Source organism: Neomonachus schauinslandi, chromosome 6 (genome assembly GCF_002201575.2).
Source record: "Neomonachus schauinslandi chromosome 6, ASM220157v2, whole genome shotgun sequence".
In the NCBI taxonomy this organism is placed as follows: Eukaryota; Metazoa; Chordata; class Mammalia; order Carnivora; family Phocidae; genus Neomonachus; species Neomonachus schauinslandi.
Genome location: NC_058408.1, coordinates 35,508,257 through 35,535,537, shown reverse-complemented (window position 1 = coordinate 35,535,537; position 27,281 = coordinate 35,508,257). Strand labels below are relative to the sequence as shown.

The 27,281-nt window shown below is 36.3% G+C and overlaps 1 protein-coding gene across 2 annotated transcripts in view; it reads right to left on the bottom strand.

The window, feature by feature from the left end:
• Positions 1-2,854: 2,854 nt before the first annotated feature.
• Positions 2,855-27,281, bottom strand: part of SYT14 (synaptotagmin 14) — a 138,727-nt gene continuing 114,300 nt past the window's right edge. Inside the window, exons 5-7 of one of the 2 annotated variants that reach the window (XM_021682530.1) lie at positions 7,366-7,555; positions 4,732-4,788; positions 3,166-3,479 (exon numbers count right to left, since the gene is read on the bottom strand). In XM_021682530.1, the coding sequence (XP_021538205.1) occupies positions 3,166-3,479; positions 4,732-4,788; positions 7,366-7,555 (561 nt within the window). Of the gene's footprint in view, positions 3,480-4,731; positions 4,789-7,365; positions 7,556-27,281 lie in introns of both variants that reach the window. The other variant, XM_021682529.1, reaches the window with a different exon arrangement.

Genomic DNA, 27,281 nt, shown 5'->3' with positions numbered 1-27,281 from the left:
TCTACTAAACAAATTCTTTACTGATGTGAAATACCCTCTGTTTCCTGGGCAGTAATAAGCAACTACATTTTGCAGCTCATTTGGGAGACAGATAAAGCCCGTAATTCCAGGCTCAGGAGCTCTCATGAATGCCAGTCAATTGCCATATTTGGACTATCTCATTTTTTATAAAACTTAGGGGACTTTAAGAGAACAATAAGAAAGTGCGTTGTCTTGCTCAAGTTTCTGAGACAGCACCTGCTGCCCACCGGTGGGCCCCTATTTGCTGCAAACTGCTGAGATATAAGATTTTGCCTTTACGCTTTCATGCAAATTTAAGCACACAAAAGAGCAGTAGCACTGTCTTGTACATTAGATTCAGTAGAGTGAAGTGGGTCTCTCGAGACCTATTTAATCTTTTTCTAAAAGAATAGATAAATTTTGGGGAGTAATTATGCTAAGTTGTGTCAATCCACAAGATAAAAATATACATATTTTGCTGTGTGTGGAGGAGAATGGTAGCAAATAGCACCCAAAACCAAATATAATTTCTAGTAAATATACAGAGGAGAAAAATAATCCATAAACTTGATAAACGTTTCTCTAATTAGTTATTGGAAAAAGCCAGGGCACCTTCACCTTTACAAGTGTGTGTGTGTGTGTGTGTGTGCGTGCGTGTGTGTACGTATAGGCATGTGTGTGTGTATACAGATACACATACACATAAATTCATAATCTTTGAGGACTTGGCAGCTGGGGTGGAGGTAGGGTCCTTCTTGAAAAACCTTTAATATTGTTGATTAATTTTTAAGCCATATTGGATTTGATATCTATACCAGATAACCCCGTAATGATAGACCAAAGTGCACACACAGTTCTGGGCAGAGTCTGAAGAAAGCCAGATTTAGCAAATAACAGCTAGTTAAGGTCTTTTCATCACTGAAGGAGAAAGCACCACACTGGTCTCATAATGTGTTCAATTACTGATTAGGCTTTGTTACAGCTACGACTAAGACTAACTCTTTCCATTAGGAAGATCCCAGTTCTTAGCAATGCAGTCAGTTGTTTCAAAGCCAGAAAAGATCCTCGTTGCGTGAAATGCTTAAATCCAATTTCTCACTAAGGTCTACAACCCCCCTTCAAATCTCTTCCCATATTGTTGCTGAAAATATGTACGTGAGATATTTCACCATTTGATACAGATTCTAACTTTGTAACTTAACTCATTTATTAAAAAACCCTGGAAAAAGCTTGTTAGTGTAACAATAGAAGAATGGGTTTTCTCTTTAATGCAACTCTGTAACATACATTCTTAAACCTCAGGTCACCCAATGTAACATCTGTATTTTATCTTATAATTCGTGTATACGGGTGCATAGAGCTGCCATTTTTTAAACTAAAAAATATTAGGAGTTCACTGTCTTTTTGGATTTCTTTTAAGGCCTTTCAGTAGAGCCAAGCTGAAATAATAATGTCTATGCACGGTTTTGTTATTGTGGTAATAACAAGTCCTCGTGTAATAACAAGCACTAATATATAGTGCTTAGTTGGGACTAGGAACAATGGTATGCTGCTTTTTAGTAACTGGTAAATAGTATGTTTTTGTCTAGTTTAATTAGAAATTAGAAAGAGAAGAAAGAAAATATTTTTCATATATACAAAACATATTCTATTTTAATAAAGTATATGCATAAATTATATACTGGGCAAGAAGCAAAATTAAAAAGAAAACAGCTTATGATATTCCTGATTAATAAGAGTTCTTAAATATAAAAACAACAAATGAAAATGCCTTGCCATTTAAAAAAATTAGCACATTATAGAACTTTTACATACTTCAGAGGAAATAAAGATCTTGTGACACTGTTCTGAGGAATCTTTACATTTATAAAAATTGAAGGCCTAATTTTGCAAATACAACTTTCAAGCTGTATGAGCAAATGTAACTTACATGAAAGGCACAGAATGACGTCACGTTGAAGAACGTATCTGTAAGTTCCATAAAATCTAGTCACAGGTCACTAGAAATTTCATAAGGAATCTCAGAACTGTTTTTAACATGATGTTCTGATTCAAACTGAGAACTGGAGAGTCTTTAGATCACAAGTACAAATCGAAGTAAGACTGAAGAAGATTTAGAGAGAGAACAGTTTCTTATTGAAACTATACCTGCTTTATGCAGTGTTGGTCATTCCATTCTCAGAGCAGACAATTAACATTTTCTTTAACTTGAACGGTTTTCAATTTTCAACAGCTTATCTACTCCATTTTTTTTTCAGTTTGTAAAAAAAAACGTATCTTCACATTACTACAATTTTAAAGAGTCAATTGTTGAAAGGATTTGAAAGTAAAGTCCTGCTCTATTAGCTTCCTACACTGGAATACAAGAATACAGGAAGTGCTTTCAACAGAAAGTTACGTAGTTCTACAGTACAACCTGTCTAAGAGACTCTTGCAAAGGACCAGTCCAGTGACTGGGTCTCTTTGGATCAGGCAAAAGCAGAGGCAAATGAAGAAATGAGTTGTTGGGCTTTCTAAATAACATATAGAAAAATTCCTTTACGAAAATGAATACTTGCTTGCACTTGAGATTGAGTGCTATTGAGAAGAACTGAGGCACAATGAAACTAAGTGCACAAAGGGAAAATTTCTGAAATAAGACAATTTTCTATGTAATTGAAATCCTTCACCATTAGATATGCCTCATGATAGAGCTGGAGACCTACTTTTTCAGCTTAAAGAACATTGCCAACACCAGGGATGAGCCAGTCAAAATACGTGTTTCCTGGTTAACATGTAGGGTGATCCTAAAACAGTGTTGCAACTAAAAATTCTGATTTAAAAAAATCACTTATAGTTTTGATTTTTTTTTTTTCATGAAATTACTGGCTCTTTTGCCAAAGTAAACTTAACTTCAAACCAAAAGTATGTTCTGAAAGCTCTGGAGGACTGTTAACAATGATGATGCAACTGTCTCATTTCCCAAACAAGCTCTAAAAGAGACACATCTTTTCTTCATTTGTGTCAGTATTAGACGCTCTTTCCGCAGACCTTAACGCATTCTGGTAGAATGTTGAGGATGATGCTTCAAAGAACAGCTCTTCTAATGGTGACTAGGTAAAAACAGTAATGCTGCAATCAGAGATAATGCTGCCTTGGATTGTAATTGCTTGGTTACCCTATTCATCATGACTCTAGTAACGCATGCCATCTACACACTTGCTGTCCTTTCGACTCTTTCATTTCAGTCCAGTGATTGAGCTCCTCTTCTCCAGAGCTGTTCAGACCTAAAGAAATCCAGCCTATCATCTCTTTTCTTTTCATGCTGCGTTTGTTATACACAGACAGTATGAGTGTCACATCAGAAAGTTGAAATAGGGCCACTTGAAAAACAAAAGTTTCCTTGTATACTGGATTAGGCTGCCCTCTGCGGATGGATGTCTTGCATTTGGACATCTCTTGACCCATGGAATTCAGAAGAGTTAATTTAACATACGTATCTACAGAAAAAAAAAAAAACATACCACAAATATCATTTGAAACAAACTCAAAACACCTTTCTTGTGATGTTTGCTGAGAACGTGAAGTCTTTATACTTTGTAAGGATATGGTGTATACCATGTTTAATGGAAATTCAACGAATTCCATTTTGATGCTGATGCTTATAGAATGTGACAAGTACAGAGAATGCAAATCTTTTGTGGGTCATAATATCTCAACCTCACTACTTCTACGTCATAGTTAGAATTTAAAGGTATACCTCATAATCCTTCCTCCACCCTCCCACCCCCAATCCTTGACCTCCCACTACCACCCCTACCCAACCCCATCCCCATTTAGCTTCACTAAGCAGGACATCATAGCATTAATAAACACTTAGCAAGCTCAATTAGCCACAACACTGTAAAGCATTCCACTGTGTTTTCAGAGAATAAGAATAAACAAACAAATAGAAATGAAGGCAAATGGTAAAGAGAAAAAGAAGACAAGAATGCAAAGATGACATCAAAACAGCTTAGGATGAAATGTCAAAAAAATCTCTGCATGGATGTGGTTTTTAAATATATTTTAAAAACATTTAAAAGGGCCAAAATGAAGCCAAATGCATTAAGGGCTCAAAGTTTAGCAAATCAAGGAAAACTTTCTCCTGGTTTCATGCAAGAGTACATTTAATGTGCTTTTTGGATAGTTAAAATAAATACTACAGGATTCTTTTTTTTTTTTGGCAGAATTTAATGTAAAATTTAAAGTATGGTATTCTTAATTGTTTTCATGAATTACAAAAAAAAATGGATGTGATGTTTAGTGTACAAAGTGAAACATAACAGTTCATTGCCTGATTATTTGGGAGATAAACCCTCTCTTCAAACAACTGTGTTTTCAGGTTCTTTAGACTCATGCAAATGATCTTCAGCATGGTGATCCATCATGTGTACTTCATATCAAAATTTCAATTAATTTTAATGAAAATTGCAATATTTCTCATGAGATATCTATTGTATGAATCAAAATACAATACATGGAAAATAAAACCTTTAATTTAAAAAGTTTTGCTTATTTTATACATACTCTGAATACCATCATCCATAATCAGAGATAAATTCTAAGTTAGTTTTATTTAAAGTACCACAGATAATAAATGTGCATTTTTTTGGAAACCAACATGGTGGACAGCTTCCCTGCTGGCAAGTTTTAGGGTATTTTGTTTTTGCATGAAAAGACAACATCCAATTAGCCTCTACAGGAACTCACCTCGGATTATATAAACCTGTCCACCTATCAAGTGTTTTAGACAACAGAACAGTCCATCTGACAACAGGGGGTGGAAAGCAGTAAAAGAAATAATGACCAGATGTCAATTGTTGGGTGAAAGAGGGTCAAAGGTTAGAATTAAAGAGGAAACACTGTTCACTGGAGTTGGAAGAACACAAAACTTTAGCATTTTAATTCAGGTAGAGGGGTTGAACAAAAGGGTTGTTGGGTAAATTTCATGGAATGAGAATTTTTAAGGTCCTTGTGTAATCTTAAACAAAAAGTACACTGTTTTAAAGGGGGAACATCTTTATAATGATATCCTCTTGGTCTAAAGCACATTGAACATAGAATCATGCAAATTATCAGACTATATAAAAGACTGAATAAAAGTCATTGTAAGACTACTATTATGCTAAGTTTTGAAGTCTATCCATGCAATAGTAAATATTTCAAATACTTCTATTACTTTCAATGTAATACAAAAAAATTAAGTTTAAACAAAATAAAATAGGACTATTAAAAGTTTTGCTCTTGAATGTTCCGATTGTTTCTTTGGATTATTCAGTTGATAACACAGCTCAAGGCCTAGAACTAGGTATATATGAAGAGTCACAATCTTATATAACATATACAGTATAAGACAGACCGATAAAACTGTATTATATTTTACTTTATAAATACTCCACTTCATACAATTTTTTTGAAGATTTTATTTACATACAATTAATTTTAATGTTGACTTATATTTACCTACTAGCTGCCTCCCAGCTAACACCCTTAACCACCCTGATATTGAAGATCTAATTCTAAAATAATGGAAATTGCTCTAACTTACTCTTTAACCTGAAAATACCTACTCTAAGTTGTGGATGCTAATCTCTCAACCTGTTTATTATCCACTCTGCCTCCATCCCCCCTCCTCTTCATTTTAGTTCTGGTTTCTCTGTTTCTATCAGAGTGGGTACAAGCAAGGACAGAAAGGCAAGCATATCATTCCATTCTGCTAGCTTCTAGCATCTCAAGATAAATATACGTCAAAAAATCAAACTGTTAGCTAAAGCAGGAATGGCAAGCTGAGAGCTGCTGGCTGGATGTAACCCCACATAATATTTTGTTTATCTGTTACAGTGTTCAGAAGTTTTGACTCTGAATGTCTTGAGGCAGGGTATGCATGCTTGCATTTGTCACTGCCTCCCAATGCTCCTTATCTTTCACCTGCCAAGTTTGTTCATTTAAGTTACTTCCCAGACCATTTGAGTTTGCATTCTAAGTATGTATCAATAAAGAGAACCCAGGTCACACTTCCCAAGCTGTTTATTCTAGTAATTGCTTCTTTCCTCCCTCTGAACTCTTCCTTCTGAAAGGAGAAAGGGGACAATAATAATTCCATCCTTCTTTTATGCACCTTTATCTGATTTGAGTCTCACAGTTACCCTGTGACAGACACAACCTCAATTTTACATATGAGGAAACAGACTTAGGGGAGTTAGGTTACTCATCCAAGGGTAGAAGAATACACATAATTTTGGCCTTCTGACTTTTAATTCAGGAATAGATACATTCCATGATATCTTTAAGAAGCAAGGTTTCCAATATTACTTAGGGAAAACCAAATATATTTTTGTGACTTTTCACTTGAATTAAAAAGACAATGTTGAAGACATCTGGAGGTAAATGAATTAATTTAATTCAAGGGAGGAAAAAGTTTCCCCTCCAATAATTATTTGAGACTCTGAGTAAAAGATGGCTTTAAGCAAGTCTGTGAGAAATCTTTAAGTAAATTTAAGGTGGCCATTACTATTCAAGATTTCCTTTCAACTTTTTTAGCTTAGGAGACTAACAGCTTTGATTTCAGAGAAGTATAAAGAAGCTGTTACGTTCTCAACTCATTCCTACAGATATCGACAAACGGTTTTGGAGGTCTAGTGAGCGACGATCTCTCTGCACTCCCATAATCTGCCTCCACCCCCATGAGCAGGAAGAGAGATAAGGAGGGAGGTGTGACAGGCATATAGAGCAGGGCACAGTACCCCATCTTGCTTTCCTCTCCTCGCATCTAGGGGAAATATCAAACTATTCCTTTTTCTACTTGTCCTGGGAAAGGCAAAGCCAAGCCATTTAAGAAAAGACTCGCTGGCAGTACTAATTTATAATATTAAAGGAGGAAAAAAGTGAGGAAACAGTTTCTTCTTAAATAATCTTAACAGAGAAAAGAGAAAAAATACAGAATTATTAACATTAGTTCATAGTACTGCATGCAGACAGAAAACACCACATCATTCTTCAGTTGACACCAACAGCCATATATATTCTTGACCATATCTGTGGAATATTACTAACTTTAAAAAACTCTGTAACTTTTTTCTAGCATTGGAAGATAATGGCTATGATAGGGATAATTTATTCGGCAGACACTATGAAAAATTAAGTCTTGTCACCTTACAATATTTTGAATTTCAAATTTTTCTACTTCCCAAATGACTGGAAATAGAAAACATGAAACAGATTGGCTGATGATTATACCATTTCATTTTGATCGGTTAAGACTAAATGATAGGATTGAGGCCCCTAACACTGAGAGTCCCGTAAGTGCAGAAAACATAAGCATTAAAAAAAAATTTTTTCACTCACTGGGTGGTCTGTTTGCTGCCAAGTTTTTGAAGTGGCTGCCTTTTATCACTTCTGCTGATAGTCTTCCAGTTGTGGCATTATAAAGCAGGCCAATGAGAATTTCTGGAACCGAGCCATGTTCAAGAGACTGACATGAGGATGTACTTTCACTACAGGACATTTCTGACACACTCATTTGGGAGTCACAGCCCTGTAATCAAGAATGAAATCTTTATAGTATTTTGTGAAAAAGATATATTAAGAGATACATCGTTAATGCTGTGTTATTGGAATTAGGTAAATCACAATAAAGACAAGAGCTGCAGGCAAAATTCCCAAAACACTAAATCAGAAATGTTGTTCTTAGTGTATTTTAGTCCCTGGATCTCTTTTCATTACATAGCAGTCAAAGAAATAATAGGACATGAGAAGGTTTCATAAATCCCTACACATTTATATACAAATCAGAGAGGATAAATTTCTTACACGCACAGGTGTTAATGAACTATTTTCGGAACGTGAAAAATTGTTGTTTAAAGACTGACACAGACTCAGACTCAATTACAATAAGTGTAAATGTCTTCACTGTGTCTTTAATGACAAAGATTGGTAAACTCTGATTAAATAAATAAAACTATCTGCTATTTATAAGTCAATAATGTAAAACACTGAGAAACAGAAAGTTGAAAAGGATGGGAAATTATTTATCGTGCAAATAATAACTAAAAGAAAATTGTAGCTACATTAACATCAGTCAAGGTTAGCCATTAATAGTAATAACCATTACTAGAGATGAAGAGATAAACTCAATTTGAACTTTCAATTTACCAGGAAGATAAAATAGGTCCAAATTTGCATGTATTTAGTAACATGGGCTCAGAATATAGAAAGCAGAAATTGCCAGAACTAGAAAGAGAAATAGGCGAATCTACAACCAGTGGGGATGACTTTAGCATACTTTCCTTTAGTAACAGACCAAACAGACAAACACAGTAAATATGTAGAAGATGTGAATATCACAATAAGCAAAACTGACCTAATGGTAATATGCAGAACAGCATACCCCACAACTATGAAATACACATCTTCTTAAGCACGTAGTGGTATTTTTACAAAACTATTTATAAAAATGAAGCAAATAGCAAAGATTTTCAAATGGCAGAAATCATTCAGAATAGGTCTTTTAATCAGCTAGAAATCAAAACTATCTCCTAGTAAAGAAAACAATACCTATATGCTTGGAAATAACCCATGGTAACTAAATGATAATGAAAACAAATTATCTGAAAAGAGTACTAAAAATAGATAAATGTTAGAGAGTCCAATTTAGGAAGAAAGAGAAGGCATGACTAACAAATACCAGGAATCAGGAATGAGAAAGGAGACATCACCACATATGCTATAGACCACAAAAACATAAAAGGATAGTAAAAACAACTTTTTTCCCAATAAATTTGAAATTCTGATGAAATGGACAGATTCCTAGAAAACCACAGCTAACGAAGATGCACACAAGAAGAAATAGAATATCTGAACAGTGTTACTGAAGAGATTGAATTTATAATTAAAAACCTTTCCAAAACAAGCAAAAAACAAAACTAAAAACCTTTAGCTAGAAGGCTTCACTGGTGAATTCTAATGAATACTGCTAGTCTTAGGAAAACTCTTCCAGATAGTAGGGAAAGAGGAAACTCTCCAGTTGACTTTCAGAATCTAGCAAAACCTTAAAGTGAAAGCCTGACCAGGACATTATGAGAAAAATTACAGAATTTTCTCTTTCATGAACTTAGATTTAAAAATCTAAATTAAATGATTAGCAAACCAAATCTAGCAATGTGTAACATCATACTTAAGAGAAAAATTTTTTGAATGTTTCCCCTTTGAAACTGGGGATGTGACAATGGTGCCAACTATTACCACTTCTAGTCAACACTGAAGTGGAGATTCTAGCCAGTGAAAGTCCTAGCCTTACTAAACGCAACGCAACGCAACGCACGCAATGCAACGCAACGCAATAAAAGGTATAATGATTTGGAAGGGGAGGAGATAAAACCGTCCTCAGGTGCAGATTATGTAATTAGGTACAAAAGAAATCTAAAGTCCACAGATGAATTACAATTGTATACAAAGGTAAAAATTTTAAGTCCATACATTGCTATACACCAGCGACAAATCTAAAAATAAAATTTATTCAAAAATAGCATTTAGGGGCGCCTGGCTGGCTTAAGTTGATAGAGTGAGCGACTCCTTGGTCTCAGGGTCATGAGTTCAAGCCCCACATTGGGTGTGGAGCCCACTTAAAATAAAAATTGAAAAGAAAATTTTTAATTAGCACTTGTATTAGAGCATAAGATATCAAGTATCTACAAATAAATGTACAAGTGATACATGAGGCCTCTACATAGAAAACTATGAATAGAGGCAAACTGAGAAGCACTACACAGATATACTATTGTAATGTATCAGAAAGCCCAATTTTGTAATATTATCTCTAAACTGATCTACAGATGAAATGCAGTAACAGTTGAAATCTCAACAGGTTTCTTTATGGAGCCTGACAAGCTAATCCCGAAGTGCTCGCGGTCTATACATACAACGCAGTATTATTCAGCCTTATAAAAGAAGGAAATGTGACAACATGGATGAACCTGGGGACGTGATGCTGAGTGAAATAAGCCAGACACAGACAAATACTGCATGATTCCACTTATATGAAATATGTAAAATAGTCACAACCACAGAAGCAGAGAGCAGAACGTTGGTAGCCAAAGGGTGGGGGTAGGGAAAATGGGGAGTTGCTGTTCAACGAGTATATAGTTACAGTTATCCAAGATAAGTAAGTTCTAGAGATCTGCTGTACAATGTAGTGCCTATAATTAACAATATTGTATTGTACGCTTAGACATTTGTTAAAGGGTAGACATCATGTTAAATGTTCTTACCACAATAAAATAAAATAATAAAATAAAAATTAACACAGTAGAATGCCCTGTTCTACGAGTATCAAAATTTATCATAAAGCTGCATTATTTAAGATAATGTGACAAAAACAATGTAAAATACACTAACAGAATAGAAAGCCCACAAATTAACCTAGGCATAACAGACAATTTACAACAAGGGTGGAACTACAAAGCACTGGGGAAAGGATCATCTTTTTAATGAATAGTGCTAAGACCATTGATTATCCATCCAGAAATAAATGAAAATTAGCCCCTACCTCAAAACATACCAAAAAGTCAATTCTGAATTTAAATATGAAAAGCAAAATGATAAATCCATATGTTAACATATGGGATTATATTCATGATCTCAGGGTAGGGAAAGACTTCCTAAAGAGGACAGAATCATAAAGGAAATCTTGGGTGAATCTGAAAATGTTAAAATTAAGCATTTCTGAGCTTCAGCAGAATCTTTCAGGATGGTGAAAAGGCAAACAACCGGGTGTGAGAGAGGTCTAGAACACATACACTGCACGATCAGCTCAAATCCAGAATACGTAAAGAACACTTATAAATCAACACAGTATAAAAAGAGCCAGACACTTGAACAGCAACTTTACAGAATAGCCAATAAATATATGAAATGTTGTTCAACTTTATTAGTAATGAGGGAAATGGAAATGAAAACCATGTGGTATCCCTATACAGAGAGGCTGAAATAATAGTGTGGCTAGGACACAGAGCAATGGGAACTTGCAAGAGCCCTCTGGTGGTAAAGAAATATGGCTTTTAAAAATGTTAAAAACACATATACCTTATGACCTGCCAATATACACCCATCAGAAATATGTGATATGTCGTATCAAAAGACATACGAAAGAATGTCCATAGCAGCATTGTTCCCAAGGGCCCCAAACAGCAGAATGGATAAATAATTTGTGGTGAGTTCATATCATACAGCAACGATACCGTACACACGCCACAGCAATGAAAACTAATTATAACTACATTTACAAACATAACTTCGTGTGAAAAATGTTGAACCTAAAAAGATACTTGGCTGTATTAACTCCATTTATGTAAATTTCAAAGACAGCAACCACCACCACAACAAAAAAAACCAAAACCAAAAACCAAAGACCAGATAAAACTAAACCATAGTATTTCAAATGCATGAATAGGAGCAAGTAAGAAAGTGATCAATGTAAAAGTTAAAATTGTGGTTAACTCTAGGGGTGGGGAGAGAAGGTACAGTGATTGGGAAGGGCATGATGGGGGTTTCTGGGGGTACTGGTAACGTTTACTTCTTGACCTGGATTGCAGTTTACATGGGTTGTACATTTTTGTTTTTCATACTTTAAAAAAAAAAATACTTTATTGATTTATTTGAGAGAGAGCGCACGTACAAGCAGGGGAAATGGCAAAGGGAGAGGGAGAAGCAGACTCCCTGCTAAGCGGGGAGCTTGATCCCAGGACCCTGAGATCATGACCTGAGCTGAAGGCAGATCCTTAACCGACTGAGCCACCCAGGCGCCCCTGTTTTTCATATTTTTCTAATGTGTGTTAGATTTCAAAAGATAAAAGGCTTAATGAAAGAATTACATAATACAAGGACACAATATATACACAAATTAATGTATGGTGATAAAAATAAATATTTAGAACTTTCTCTTAAGATTCCTAAGGGAATTAACTGCACAAGTTCAAAAAAAGATAACACTATTTTCTATAATGGGTTTTTAGATTTAAAACATTTTAGATATAGATTTTTCAAATTTAAAAAAATCTAAAAATGTTTTATACAAATCTTCGAGTCTACAGTTGGCTTTATAAGTGGTTAAGGATAATTAATGCATACCTGGGAACCGAAATAACTCACTGGGCTAGTATTTGGAGGGATAAAATCTCGTATTTTCAAATCTAACTCTAAATCACAGAGGAGAAAGCCAAAAGGAATATATATATCTTATATTCCTAAATCATGGGTACACAAAACACATAGTTTGGTATGTTTTCATGACAGTTGGAGGAGAAAACATAATTTTAGTAAGTTTCAATTAGGATATATCATCACTTATGAAAATAGTGTCAAAAACATGCTCAAGCACATTTGGTGCATTTGCTACATTAGGCTATTATACTAGCAGCATCTGTTAGAATATTGTGAAATACATTTTTTCATAATACAGTATTTTTCACATTAACCTACTGTCAGGTAATAACATGTGAATCTAATATTTTCTTATTAACGCAGAGGTCATATTGCCAATTTTGAGCAACAAAGTGATGTACCAAGGAAGTCCTGGGAAAGGCCTTTCTTGCTTCTGAGGAAAACAGCCAACTCCTGTCCTCACTTTACTGCTGCAAAAAATGTCCTTGTCTCCAAGCTCGACAAAAAAGCAAGAGTGATAAGATCCTTGGTGATCACATTCTATTTCAGGAAGCCCTGCTGAAATATAGTAGTGTTAAAGAGAAAAACAAAACACAAAAAACACAAAACACAAAAACACTATCGTCTAAAGGAATGCATTCTGAACTTATTTGGCCCCTTAGAAAAATGCCCATCTCATGGCCTTCCCACCACCATCGGTGTAAGGCCCCTCCGAGGCTGGCATGGGCATGGCAGTCCAAGGAGATCGTGGAACACAACAGAAACAGTGTGGAATAACTATATAAATAGACCAACAGCAGGAAAGGCAAATTAAATACAGATCCTTTATACTCCAGTGGCATCTTTCCTCCGTTCCTCAGGGCATGCTGCTCCATTCGATGTATACTCAGGAATTTCTCCTCTCTCTGCAGACCACTTCATTAATTTATAACTGGGGCTTGCCTAGGTTGCAGTAACTGCAGGTGATTAACCCGAAGTCAAGCAAATCCCAATCATAATTAGGTGACTTAAAGGAATAGTCCCACAGGCTCCCCAAAGTAAAAGTGTATCTTCTTTCCATCTAACATAGTTTTTTTTTTCTTTTTAATACTTCCTCTCCTCCCCCGAGTCCTCTGCCCTAGGGTGGAGGATTATAAGCAATTCTGTGCAAGTAGGAAGAAGTCTATTGAATTTTTCAGAGAAATGAATAAACTCTATATAATGTTTACAAGCAAAATTAGTGGTTATGACACCCACTACATGTCCTTAATGGAGTTAATAGGTTAAAATTAGGTGGGAACTCGCAAATACAGAGGAAAAAACCCGTAAGATTAAAAATACAACATAATTCCTATTAAGGAAATGTACTGGGCTTTTTATTAGTACTAAATTGATTCTACCTTACTTGTAACCACTTATACTCAGTATTTTTAAGGTAAAACTGCTGAGCTGTGCAATGGTAATTACTATAACTTTGAATAGTTTGTTGAATTTATTTTCACTGTGGCTGGAAGATATTCTCTGGTTTTTAATGTAATTTACACATGAAATGCTTCCATTACACTTTTCTGGAAATGGGCGACGAGGATGCGGAGGGTGCTGCAGTGTGACAAGAGGGAAGTCACCTGCTGCAGCACCTTACCTCTTCAGGGCCCCTTCCCAAACCCAAGGTGCTCAACTTCTCTCAGGCTAGGGAAGGAAGCGATAACAGAGGCAATTTCAGGGAAGAGAAAGCAAGAACAGCATAACGGCTCCGAATCTTGCCCCACTCCCTCCCCAATCCAGTGTGAAGGAGAAGCATTCTGTATTTGAGTCGGGGTAGAGCTACCAAGCGACCACAAAGGATAATGTACGAGTGAGCTAGGGATGGGTGGATAGCTTAAATTTCAGAGTAGTGTTGGAATCAGGATCCTTTCAGTTGCCAGTGCCAGGATCTCCAGCTTTAACTAGCTGAAGCAGCTCAAGGGAATGTACTGGCCTCTGTAATCCAACAGTTAATAAGGAGGTAGCCTCAGGTACTCACCACCGATCCACACTTAACCCAGGTCAGGAGGAACGAGTTCTCCTTGTCCATTTTTGTGGGTGTGTTCCCCAAGTTTGGCTTTATTCTCAGGGAGACTCTTCCCTCCTAGTTGCCAGATCGTTTCCAGCAGTTCTGAGTGTTGTAGGAAAGAGGGAGACAGCATCCTGACTGCTTCAAGCCAAACCCCGGAACTTATGAGTTAGGGCCCACGAGATTTGATTCCGGGGCTTTGGGATAAAGTCACTTCATCAGAAGCACAGGGGCAACTTGGTCTCCCAAGCAAAATCTGGGAACTGTGGCTACAAGGGGAAGGTGTGGATGCTAGGTCGTTTGCCCTCTGTGAGGACTATCACCCACATTACGGAGGAGCTGCTCGTGCGCTGTGACTACTTCCCTCATGCTCTTTGCTGGGTTGGCTCTGCAGTCATCAGCCTTGCAAGAGCCATGGAGGAGGAAAAAATGGCTCAGTGGAAGGGACGGTTACTCTACTCTTGGAACACAGCTCTGACATTCACGTTAGGTAATGGAGAGTGAAAGAAGACGTAGTAAACTCTCGCTTTCTCTTTCACAAAGTTTTTCTCATATTAACACTGAAAACTTAATGCACTGATAAGTTTAAGATATAAGGAAAATTGTAAAACAAACAGAAGCAAGATATTTTATATTATCAATACTTGACTACAGTATCATGTAGAAATGGTCATGCAAAATTCCTGCTTTGATTAAGATGTATATGTAAGTATATACGTGTATGCACACAAGTGCATGTTATTTTTCTTGCTGTGTTCAAGAGGAACATATTTAATTTGACACTCCTGTATATATGCTTGTAAGATTGGTTTATAAAGTTCATAGATTTTTCTCATGCTCTCAGATAACTCCTATGCCATATAAACTATATCAGAGGATGCAAAGGAAAAGTACCCAGCTTCTCTTTTGAGACTTGTTATAATTTTGACACCAACAAGAACAACATAAGAAAATTATAAGCCAATCTCACTTATAAACATATATGCAGAAATCCCACATGAGACACTGTTAAGTTGAATTGTGCAAAATATATATACACTTATGCACATATACATATGTAATCATATACATATATACATACACATATATGTTTTTCATCAAATAGGCATTATCCTGGGAGAGTTATTTGTTCCCTGAAGTTGGGTAAAACTTGCCTCTGAAGTTCAACCATCTTCTTTTTTCTTTTATGAGAATCTTTCTACTGATTGAATTTCTTAATGGTAATAAGTCTTTTCATATTTTCTATGATCCCTAAATCACTTTTTAGAAATTTGTATTTTTCAAGAAAATTGCTCATTCCAAAAAGTTTTCAAGTTTGTTTTCCTAGAGTTATTCTCCTTATGGTCTTAAAATTTCCACTGAGGGGCACCTGGGTGGCTCAGTCAGTTAAGCACCCGACTCTTGATTTTGGCTCAGGCCGTGATCTCAGGGTCGTGGGATCGAGCCCCACATGGGGCTCTGGGCTCAGCACAGAGTCTGCTTGAGATTCTCTCGCTCCCCCTCTGCCCCTCCCCCCGCTTATGTGTGTGCTTTCTCTCTCTCTCTCAAATAAAGTCTTCTAAAAAATAAAAATGAAATTTCCACTGAATTAATTATGTCCTCCTTTTCATTTAACATACTGTTTCTTTTTCCTTCCTGATAAACATTTCCAGGGGTTTACCTATTATATTATTAATTTCAAAAAAACATTTTTGTTAAACCTCTTTACTATTCTTCTTATGATAATTTTTTATTTCAAACTTCTTTAGGTGGAAGAATTTGCACTCTTTCTTATCTTCTTACAAATACATTCAAGGCTATACATTTCCCTCTACTACTGTTATAGCTGCACCATACAAATTTAATAGTGTTTTCATTTGTTTGATTCTAACTATTTCTTTTTTTTTTTTTTAAAGATTTTATTTATTTATTCATGAGAGACAGAGAGAGAGAGAGAGAGGCAGAGGGAGAAGCAGGCTCCCAAGGAGCAGAGAGCCCGATGCGGGACTCGATCCCAGGACCCTGGGATCATGACCTGAGCCGTAGGCAGACGCTTAACCATCTGAGCCACCCAGGCGCCCTGATTCTAACTATTTCTAATTTCCATTATGTTTTTTCTTCTGACTCAGAGTTAATTTAGAAAGTTTTTTTGTTTGTTCACTTGAGTATCCAAATATACAGATTTAGGGGATGGGAGTGGTAGGAGGTTGCCTCTTTTACCTCACCTTCTAATATGGTACTCCTTAATCATGAAGTTCTAGCTGAAGAGGCCTCCTTGCTATTCCTTTTAACAACACACATACTCTGAGCTCTCAGAATTGGCTGTTCCATCTGCTTGCAATGTTCCTTCCCCAGATATGCACATGGCTAACTACTCCTTGCTTCCAAGTCTTTTGCTCACATGTTACACTCCCAATGAGCTTTATCCTACCTCTTATTTAAAATTATACCTCCTTGAAACCAAAAGTGACAGTATAAAGGCAGGAAACACAAAAGCAGTAAAAAGGAGTATTTCTGTAAAAATCAGTCGAGGAACTCACACACAAAAAAGCATATAAAATATAATAACATACACCTAAAACATGGGGGGGGAAGAGGAGGAAAAATGGGTTCAAACTTGAATGACCATCAACTTAATATAGACTGCTATTTGCAGGAGAGGTTATATCCAAACCTAAAGGTAACCATTTATCAAAAACCACTAATAAATATGTAAAGAATAAAGAAAAAGAAATCCAAATATATCACTAAAGAAAATCAACAAAACATGAAAGATAAGAAAGGATCAGAGAAAATCTCCAGAAACGACAAAACAGATAATAAAATTTCAATAAATATGTGTATCTATCAATGATTACTCTGAATGTAAATGGACTAAATGCTCCGATCGAAAGACAAAGGGTGTCAGAATGGATAAAAAACCAAGATCCATCTATATGCTGCCTACAAGAGACTCATTTTAGACCTAAAGACACCTACAGATTGAAAGTGAGGGGATGGAGAAACATCTACCATGCAAATGGATGTCAAAAGAAAGCCACAGCAGCAATACTCATATTGGACAAACCAGGCTTTAAAACAGACACTGTAAGAAGAGACAAAGATACCATTTTATAAAGGGGACAATCCAACAAGAAAATATGACAATTGTAAATATTTATGTACCCAATGCATGGGAGCACCCAAATATATAAAACAATTAATAACAAACATAAAGGAACTAATTGATAATAATGCAGTAACAGTAGGGGACTTTAATACCCCACTTACATCAATGAAGAGATCAATCAAATAGAAAATTAACAAGAAAACAATGGACACACTGGACCAGATGGACTTAAAAAGATACATTCAGAACATTTCATCTTAAAACTGCAGAATACACATTTTTTTCAAGTGCAAATGGAACATTCTCCAGAATACATCATATATTAGGTCACAGAACAGGCCTCTGCAAATACAAAAAGTCTGAAGTCACACCATGCACCTTTTCTGACCACAACGTTATGAAACTAGAAGTCAACCACAAAAATAATCTGGAAAGACCACAAATACATGGAGGTTAAACAAGCTACTAAGCAATGAATGGGTCAACCGGGAAATCAAAGAAGAAATTTAAAAAGTACATGGAAACAAATGAAAATGAAAACACAATGGTCCAAAACTTCTGGAATGCAGCAAAAGCGGTCTTAAGAGGGAAGTATATAGCAATAGAGGGCTACAAGAAGAAAAATCTCAAATAAACAACCTTACCTTATACCTAAAGGAGCCAGAAAAAGAACAACAAACAAAGCCTAAAGCCAGCTGAAGGAAGGAAATAATAAAGATTAAAGCAGAAATAAATGATATAGAAACTAAAAATAGAACAGATCTTTGAGGGACGCCTGGGTGGCTCAGTCGTTTAGCGTCTGCCTTCAGCTCGGGTCATGATCCCAGGGTGCTGGGATCAAGCCCCACATTGGGCTCCTTGCTCAGCAGGGAGCCTGCTTCTCCCTCTGCCTGCCACTCCCCCTGCCTGTGTTCCCTCCCTCGCTGTCTGTCAAAAAATAAATAAAAATCTTAAAAAAAAAAAAAAAGAACAGATCTTTGAAACCAAGAGCTGGTTCTTTGAAAAAATGAATAAAATTGATAAACCTCTAGCCAGACTTATCAAGAAGAAAAGAGAAAGGACCCAAATAAATAAAATCACAAACAACAGAGGAGAAATAACAACCAACATCATGGAAACACAATTATGAGAACATTGTGAAAAACTATATGCCAACAAATTGGACAGCCTAGAAGAAACGGGTAAGTTCTTAGAAACAAAAACTGAAACAGGAAGAAATAGAAAACGTGAAGAGACTGATAACGAGCAAAGCAATGAATCAGTAATCAAAAAACTCCCAACAAACCAAAGCCCAGGACCAGATGGCCTCACAGGCAAATTCTACCAAACATTTAAAGAAGAGTTAATACCTATTCTTCTCAAACTATTCCAAAAAAAAAAACAGAAAAGGAAGGAAAACTTCCAAATTCATTCTCTGAGGCCAGCATTATCCTGATACCAAAAGCAGATAAAGACACTACTAAAAAAGAGTACTACAGGCCAAAGTCCCTGATGAACAGAGAAGCAAAAATTCTCAAGAAAATATTAGCAAACTGAATGCAACAATACATTAAAAAATTTATTCACCACGATCAAGTGAGATTTCTGGGTTGCAAGAGTGGTTCAATATTTACAAATCAATCAACATGATATATCAAATTAATAAAAGAAAGGGTAAGAACCATATGATCATTTTAATATGTGCAGAAAAAGCACTTGACAAAGTACAACATCCATTCATGATAAAAACCCTCAACAAAGGAGCTTTACAGGGACCATACTTCAACATAATAAAATCCACCTATGAAAAACCCACAGCTAATATCACCCTCAATGGGGAAAAACTGAGAGCTTCTCCTCTATGGTCAGAAACAGGATAGGATGTCCATTCTCACCACTTTTATTCAACACAGTACTGGAAGTCCTACCCAGGGCAATCAGACAACAAAAAGAAATAAAAGGCATCCAAATCAGTAAGGAAGAAATAAAACTTTCACTACCTGCAGATGACGTGATACCATATATAGAAAACCTGAAAGACTCTACAAAAAAAACTGCTAGAACTGATACACGAATTCAGTAAAGTTGCAGGATACAAAATCAATGTACAGAAATTTGCTGCATTTCTATACATCAATAATGAAGCAGCAGAAAGAGAAATTAAGATATCAATCCCATTTATGATTACAACAAGAACAGTAAGATACCTAGGAATAAACCTAACCAAAGCTTTACTCTGTACTCTGAAAACTATAAAACACTGATGAAAGAAATTGAAGATGACACAAAGAAATGGAAAGACATTCCATGCTCATGGATCGGAGAAACAAATATTGTTAAAATGTCTATACTACCAAAAGCAATGAACATACTTAACTCAATTCCTATCAAAATACCAACAGCATTTTCCACAGAGCTAGAACCAACAATCCTAAAATTTGTATGGACCCACAAGGGACCCCGAATAGCCAAAGCAGTCTTGAAAAAGAAAAAATAAAGCTGGAGGCATCACAATTCTAGACTTCAAGTTATATTACAAAGTTGTAGTAATCAAAACACTATGGTACTGGCACAAAAACAGACACATCGATCAACAGAATAGAAAACCCAGAAATGAACCCACAATTATATATGGTCAATTAATCTATGATAAAACAGAAAAGAATACCCAATGGGGAAAAGAATATCTCTTCAACAAATGGTGTTGGGAACCTGGAAGCAACATGCAAAAGAATGAAACTGGACCACTTTCTTACACCATACATAAAAATAAGTTCAAAATGGATGAAAGACCTAAATGTGAAGCCATCAAAATCCTAGAAGAGAACACAGGCAGCAACTTCTTTCTAGACAGGTCTCCTGAGGCAAGGGAAACAAAATACAAAATAAATTATTGGGACTACGTTAAAATAAAAGCTTCTGCACAGCAAAGGAAACAATCAACAAAACTAAAAAGGCAACCTATGGAATGGGAGAAGATATTTGCAAATGACATGTCTGATAAAGGGTTAGTATCCAAAACATATAAAGAACTTAAACAAATCAACATCAAAAATCCCAAATAACTCAATTAAAAGTAGGCAGAAGACATGAACAGACATTTTTCCAGAGAGGACATACAGATGGCCAACAGACACATGAAAAGATGCTCATCATTACTTACCACCAGGGAAATGCAAATCAAAACTACAATGAGATATCACTTCACACCTGTCAGAATGGTTAAAACCAACAACACAAGAAACAACAGGTGTTGGCAAGGATGTGGAGAATGGGGAACCCTCTTGCACTGTTGGTGCAAATGCAAGTTGGTGCAGCCACTCTGGATAACAGTATGGAGGTGCCCCCAAAAAGTTAAAAATAGAACTAACCTATGATCCAGCAATTGCACGACTATGTATTTAACAAATAAATACAAGAATTCTAATTCAAAGGGATACAGGTATCCCTATGTTTGTAACAGCACTATCTACAATAGCCAAATTATGGAAAGAGCCCAAGTGTCCATTGATTGATGAATGGATAAAGAAGATGTGGTGTATATGTACGTGTGTGTGTGTGTACATTATATATAATATATATGTATAATGGAATATTACTCAGCCATAAAAAAGAATGAAATGTTACCATTTGCAAGGACATGGATGGAGATAGAGAATTATGCTAAGCAAAATAAGTCAGTCAGAGAAAGACAAATATATGACTTCACTCATGTGTGGAATGTGAGAGACAAAACAAATGAGTAAAAGGGAAAAAGAGAGAGAGAGGCAAATAAAGAAACAGACCCTTAACTATAGAGAACTGATGGTTACCGGAAGGGAGATGGGTTGGGGGATGGGCAGGTGATGGGAATTCAGGGGGGGCACTTGTGATGAGCACCGGATGTTGTATGTAATATTACCTGAACGTAATATTACACTGTATGTTAACTAACTGGAATCTAAATAAAAACTTTAAAAATATATATAAAATTACACCTATCCTTTCCCACTAGCATTCTTGATTCTGCTCATCCTGTTTCTTTTTCCCCCCCCATAATACTCATAACCTTGTATGCTGTACACTTATTATATTTATTTATTATGTTTATTGTCTCTCTCTCCCCCCCACACAATTAAGTTCCACGCAGGTCAAAATTTATTCCTGTTTTTCATTAATGTACACCAAATAACTAGAACAATGTCTGGCAAAGTATGTGTGCAATAGATATATGTTGAATGAATTTCTATTTCATTGCAATGTGGTCAAAGAAGTTTATTTATATGATATTGATTCTTTTGATATTTGTGGAGACTTCCTTTGTGGCTTAGCATATGGTTGACATTTGTAACTGTTCTACATATGCTTACATTTATTAAGTAGAGGTCTCATATATAAATCAGACTTGTTAAGTGTTACTCAAATCTGCCATATCCTTACTTGTATTTTTCTGCTTGATCTCTCTCTGCTTATTTCAATTCTCTAAGTGTTTAACATTCTCTTGGCTCACCATCAGTTCTTCCATCTTACTTTTTCCTTTGAATTCAACGTTTTTTAAAAATTTTTTTTATTAAAAAAATTTTTTTATGTTAATCACTATACATCATTAGTTTTTGATGTAGTGTTCCATGATTCATTGTTTGCGTATAACACCCAGTGCTCCATGCAGAACGTGTCCTCTTTAATACCTATCACCAGGCTAACCCATCCCCCCAGCCCTCTCCCCTCTAGAACCCTCTGTTTCTCAGAGTCCATAGTCTCTCATGGTTCGTCTCTGCCTCCGATTTCCCCCCCTTCATTCTTCCCCTCTGCTTTTTTCATTTTTTTAAAATATATAATGTATTACTTGTTTCAGAGGTACAGGTCTGTGATTCAACAGTCTAACCTCAATGAGATACCACCTCACACCGGTCAGAATGGCTAAAATGAACAATTCAGGAAACGCCAGATGTTGGCGAGGATGTGGAGAAAGGAGAACCCTCCTACACTGTTGGTGGGAATGCAAGCTGGTGCAACCACTCTGGAAAACAGTATGGAGGTTCCTCAAAAAGTTGAAAATAGAGCTACCATACAATCCAGCAATTGCACTACTGGGCATTTACCCAAAAGATACAAATGTAGGAATCTGAAGGGGTACATGCACCCCAATGTTTACAGCAGTAATGTCCACAATAGTCAACGTTCTTAAAAAAGTATATGCTTTAGTGATTATTCCAGCAACGATCTATGAGTGGTAAACTCTCTTGGTCTTTGCCTGAAAATATCTGGAGTTTGCCCTCTCCCCTAAGTGATAATTTAGGTGGTGATCATATTCTAAGTTGGTAGTTCATTTACCTTGGCACCTTAAAGATACTATACCACTGCCTTCTGGCCTTTAGCACTGTTGAGAAGCCTTCTGTTAGATGAATTGTTGTTCCCTTATGTTTTCTCTGTGGTTACATCCATCATTTGGTCTTTGGGATTTTGTCCTCTCACTGTAACTCTTATAGGTGAGCATTCATTTTGATAATCCAGCATAGGACATGTGTTTTCTCAATCTGGTGATCTAAGTATTTCAAACATTGCCTCTCATTTTCTGTAGTCTTTCATTCTGCAGTTCTTTTAAGAAAATATATTTAACGTTTTCATTCCACCCTCCATTTTTCTTACCCTCTTATTCATATTTTTCATTGATTCTATTTGTAATGACTCTATTTTTCATTCTGGAAGTTCCATATGGTCATTATTTAAATCCACCTCCTTTTCCATATTGTCTTGTTCTTTCCTCATGGTTTCTATTACTTCTTTTAGCTCTTTACTCATTTAAAGCATATTTATTTTATAATCTCCTTCACCGTGTTCTATCAGTTTATGTCCTAGAGATGCCTATATACCTACCTCTGGGGTCTACTGACTATCATTCATGGTGGATCATTTCTTTCTGCTTACATTTTTAAAAATGTGAGTTAATCTTCAGGGGGGATTATTTTTTTCTGTAGGAATTCTCTACGGCCTGGGCTTGGCTACCTGAACAAAACAGGATGTCATTTAAGGAAAGAAGTAAGAAGTAATAGGGATAGCATATTGGCAGAAAACCAACAGTGTCCATAACACCATCATACCTAGTATTTCTATTCTCAGTTTGTTTAATGATTTTTAGAATCACTCATTTTCATCTCACAACCCTGATCTGTGACCAGACTTCAGGCTAGTTGCAAAAAGTAATTATATACAGCGTATATTGTTTCTGTCTTCCTAAAGGAAACAGAACAGAGGCAAAAGAGGTATTTGGGAACCCGGCAGTATAAATGTTTATTGACTGCTTGTTCTGTTCAAGGTACTGTACTAGGAAAGAGATTAATTGATTTCAAGGCAGACTATAAAAAAAATGCCTTGAGAGGCTTTATGGGAGAATATAGGTGGATATGATTAACTTGGGGAAATCAGAAACTATATTCCTGAGAAGATATATTTGAAGTTGGCCCTGAAGGGATTTCAATAGGCATGGGAAATGGCATTTCAGACAGAGTTTGAGCTAAGGCCCAAATGTAGATAGCATGTTTGGTAAATGTCAACTGATCTGGTATGGCTGGTATATGTGGGGAAAGGAGTAAAAATGTGGCTAGAAAGGAGGGCTGAAGCCAAATTTACTCACTGAGCACTGTTTCTATCAGAGACTTGTCATACTGCACTGTAACCTTTGCTTTGTCTGTCTTTCCTACCAGACTGTAAGTCCCTTGAGGGCAGAACCTTCGTTTTATTTATCTTTGTATGTCCCCAAATATCACTCAGCAGGCATTTAATAAATACTTTTGAATGAAAAGAACTGTGAAAGATATGAAACGTGGTGGCAAGAAAAACCGGACCTGCCTCTAAGCAGTGGGAAGCAGGAGAGGCATTTGAAGTGGGGAGTAACAGGCTCAGACCTGTGTCTTAGAAAAATAACCTAAGGCCAAACACGTGGCAGGACTGAGAGCCTGGGCAGAGGGCACAATTTACTTTGTTGTGCTAGTGATAGCCAAGTCTCTCCTTGAGACAGGACTCATGGTCTGTCTGTGTACATTTTACATCTTCAGCAAAAAATTGCAATTTTTCACCTTGTAGCAAAACATGAGACTTTAAAAAATCTGATTTATAATAACTGATCTTAGAGATCTAGAAACATGTCATTGTGGCAGTAATCACTTAAGATTTTTGTACCCTAACAGATTCAGCACATATTAAGAACTATGACTTTTATTTCAAAATTAATGTAGTTGACTTCCCTGTCTTCTTAGGGTCTATCTACTTTGCTGAAAATTGTAAAAGCTTTTTTTTTTTTTTTAAGATTTTATTATTTATTTCAGAGAGAGAGAGCGTGCACGCACGCAAGTCGGGGGGAGGGACAGAAGGAGAGGGAGAGGGGGAGGGGGAGAGGGAGAGAGAAGCAGACTCTCCGCTGAGCACAGAGCCCAAAGCAGGGCTCAATCTCATGACCCTGAGGTCCTGACCTGAGCCGAAATCCAGAGTTGGACGCTTATCTGACTGGGACACCTAGGCGCCCCATGCAAAAGCTTTCTTTCTCTGAGATGTTTGAGTCACTGGCAACAAATATTGGGTTGTAAGGTAGTAAAGACTGTTCCCCAGAAACGCCCTCACGTATACATCTGGGGGAGGTGTGAGCTTTTTAAAACTGGTCACTAAGCTTAAAGAGTGCTAGAATCACAGTTACTCCTGTGCAAATTAGTGTATCCCACATATGTTAAATGTTCCCTTTAATTACTGTTTGAAATGAGATGATTCAAATCTATGTTTTTAATAGAAATATATATATTTTTGAACTACTGGAAAACGAAATAGAATGACAATTAGAAAATAACAGCCCCAAATTATTTCTCAATGTCTTCTAAGTTTGGAATTATATTCTATTATCCATAGGCTCCTAGTTTTCCAACTGTGGTTAGTGCAAACTCTTGAATTTCACTTTTAAAATATAGTTTTATCTATTTAAAAAAGAAAACAACAGGGGCGCCTGGGTGGCTCAGTCGGTTGAGGTCTGACTCTGGATTTCAGCTCAGGTCATGATCTCAGGATCCTGAGATCGAGCCCTGAGGCGGGCTCTCCGCTGGGAGTGGAGCCTGCTTAAGATTCTCTCTCTCCCTCTGCCCCTCCCCCCCCAAGAAAAGAAATAATAGCAGTATATGCACATAAATGAGTATTAACATAAGGAGGCAGAACAATGTGCTGGTGAGGAAAGGAAACTAAGAGTCAAGCAGGGTCAGTAAGTTATGGGAATGTGACCTTCGGATACAGTCTTTAGCATCTCCGAGCTTTAGTTCATTTATCTAAAAGACATGGAGTAACTGTCTGCTTCCTTAGTAGCTCTCCCACTTGTTAACATGGAGGGGAACGGTGTTTGTATCTATACCGCAGGTTTCACTCAACATTGCTTGTGTTTTGGACTGAACATGTCTGTTTAATTGAGAATTATTTGGAGATTGCGGAGTAAGCTGTTTAGAGAGATACCATTTCCAACTTCTTATCTGTGTGAATCACTCTTCTCTATATGGTGTAATTTGAAAAGAGAACTGAATTGGACTTAGAGCCGAAGTAAGACTAAGACGTATCATCAGCAATTGTATAATTGTAGGTACGGGTGCTCTGGAATAAGACAGTTGGGCTTCTCTCTGACATTTTGCCATCTGTGTGACTTTGGGCATGTTTTAAAATTTGCTTGAGACCCAATTTCCTCATCTGTAAAAGGAAAACAAAACTAGTACTACCTTAAAAATTTTAGTCTAAATTTTTTGCTTATTAAAACAGCTCCATGATTTTTAGCATTTGATGTTGTAAGTAAATAGTACAAAATAAGACTTCTGTTAGTGAAGTATCACTATTATCTGCTTTATATATTTGGGTTACAAATAATATTTCATTTGAAATAAAGGGTGTGAGTGCTTAAAAAACCTGAAAACCATGTACCACACTATCTTTATATCTTTCTGTTCGTGAATGGTCCATTCAGATGACCAAATTTTAAACACTGTAAGATGGTGCTGCCCCCTGCTGACTTCGTTTCTCCAACGTATTTTGAGTCTGAGGAAGTCAAAACTTAAGTATAATAGTTAAGTAACCCTAAGGTAGGCTAAAAGACTATAATAATGCAGATGGTAAAATATTAAATGTAGCTTTAAATAATATATGAAGTTTGTCAAGATACTGAAGTACAAACAATCTCATGGTGGGAACAAATAAATACAATAAAATACTCCTAACTGTAATCTTTAACAAATTTAGATATCCCATTCCAAATAACCATTACAATTGCTATTGTTTTAAGTGCTGCTGACACCTTGTGGAAAATGAGCAAAATATATACATTTTGGCCTAATTTAAATCTTCAATAATTATTTTCCTGATTCTTTCACTGAATTAACAGCAACTTGATCTTTATTTCCTCCTATTAGAATAGCATTTGTCTTTTGACTAGTTCCAACGTACTAAATTTATACTTTCTGTGCTAGAAATCTTGGGCATCTTCTTTCTTTTAATCTCACATATCCAACCAGACATATCCTGGTGATTTTTCCTGCAGAAATCATCTCAAAATTGGCTCATCCTTACTAGTAACAAAAACTCCTCTAACAGAGGCTTATCACCTAGTAGTGCAAAGAGTACTTGACAAGAAATCAAAAGAGCTAAGAGTAATGCTACCTGTTGTTAGCCCTAAGACGTTTGGTAACTTACTTATTGAGATTTTCATTTTTCCTCATTATAAAATAGACTCTTTTTCTTATCCTGTCCAGTAATAAGATTACATGAGCCAACATATAGTAAGTGCTATGAAAACAGATCACTATGACAACTTTATTTCTATAATGCAATAGCATCTAAGTTAGCTATTCCCCATTTTAATGTTTTCTATACACCATGATCTATGTACTCTGCCATGGACGTATGGAGTGCGAAGTGGGGGATGGGAAGGATGGGGAGAAAGCAGGCAGAGAAGAAATTTTCTACATTCAGTTAGATCAACCACCTTGTCCACTCAATCTGTTACTTATACTT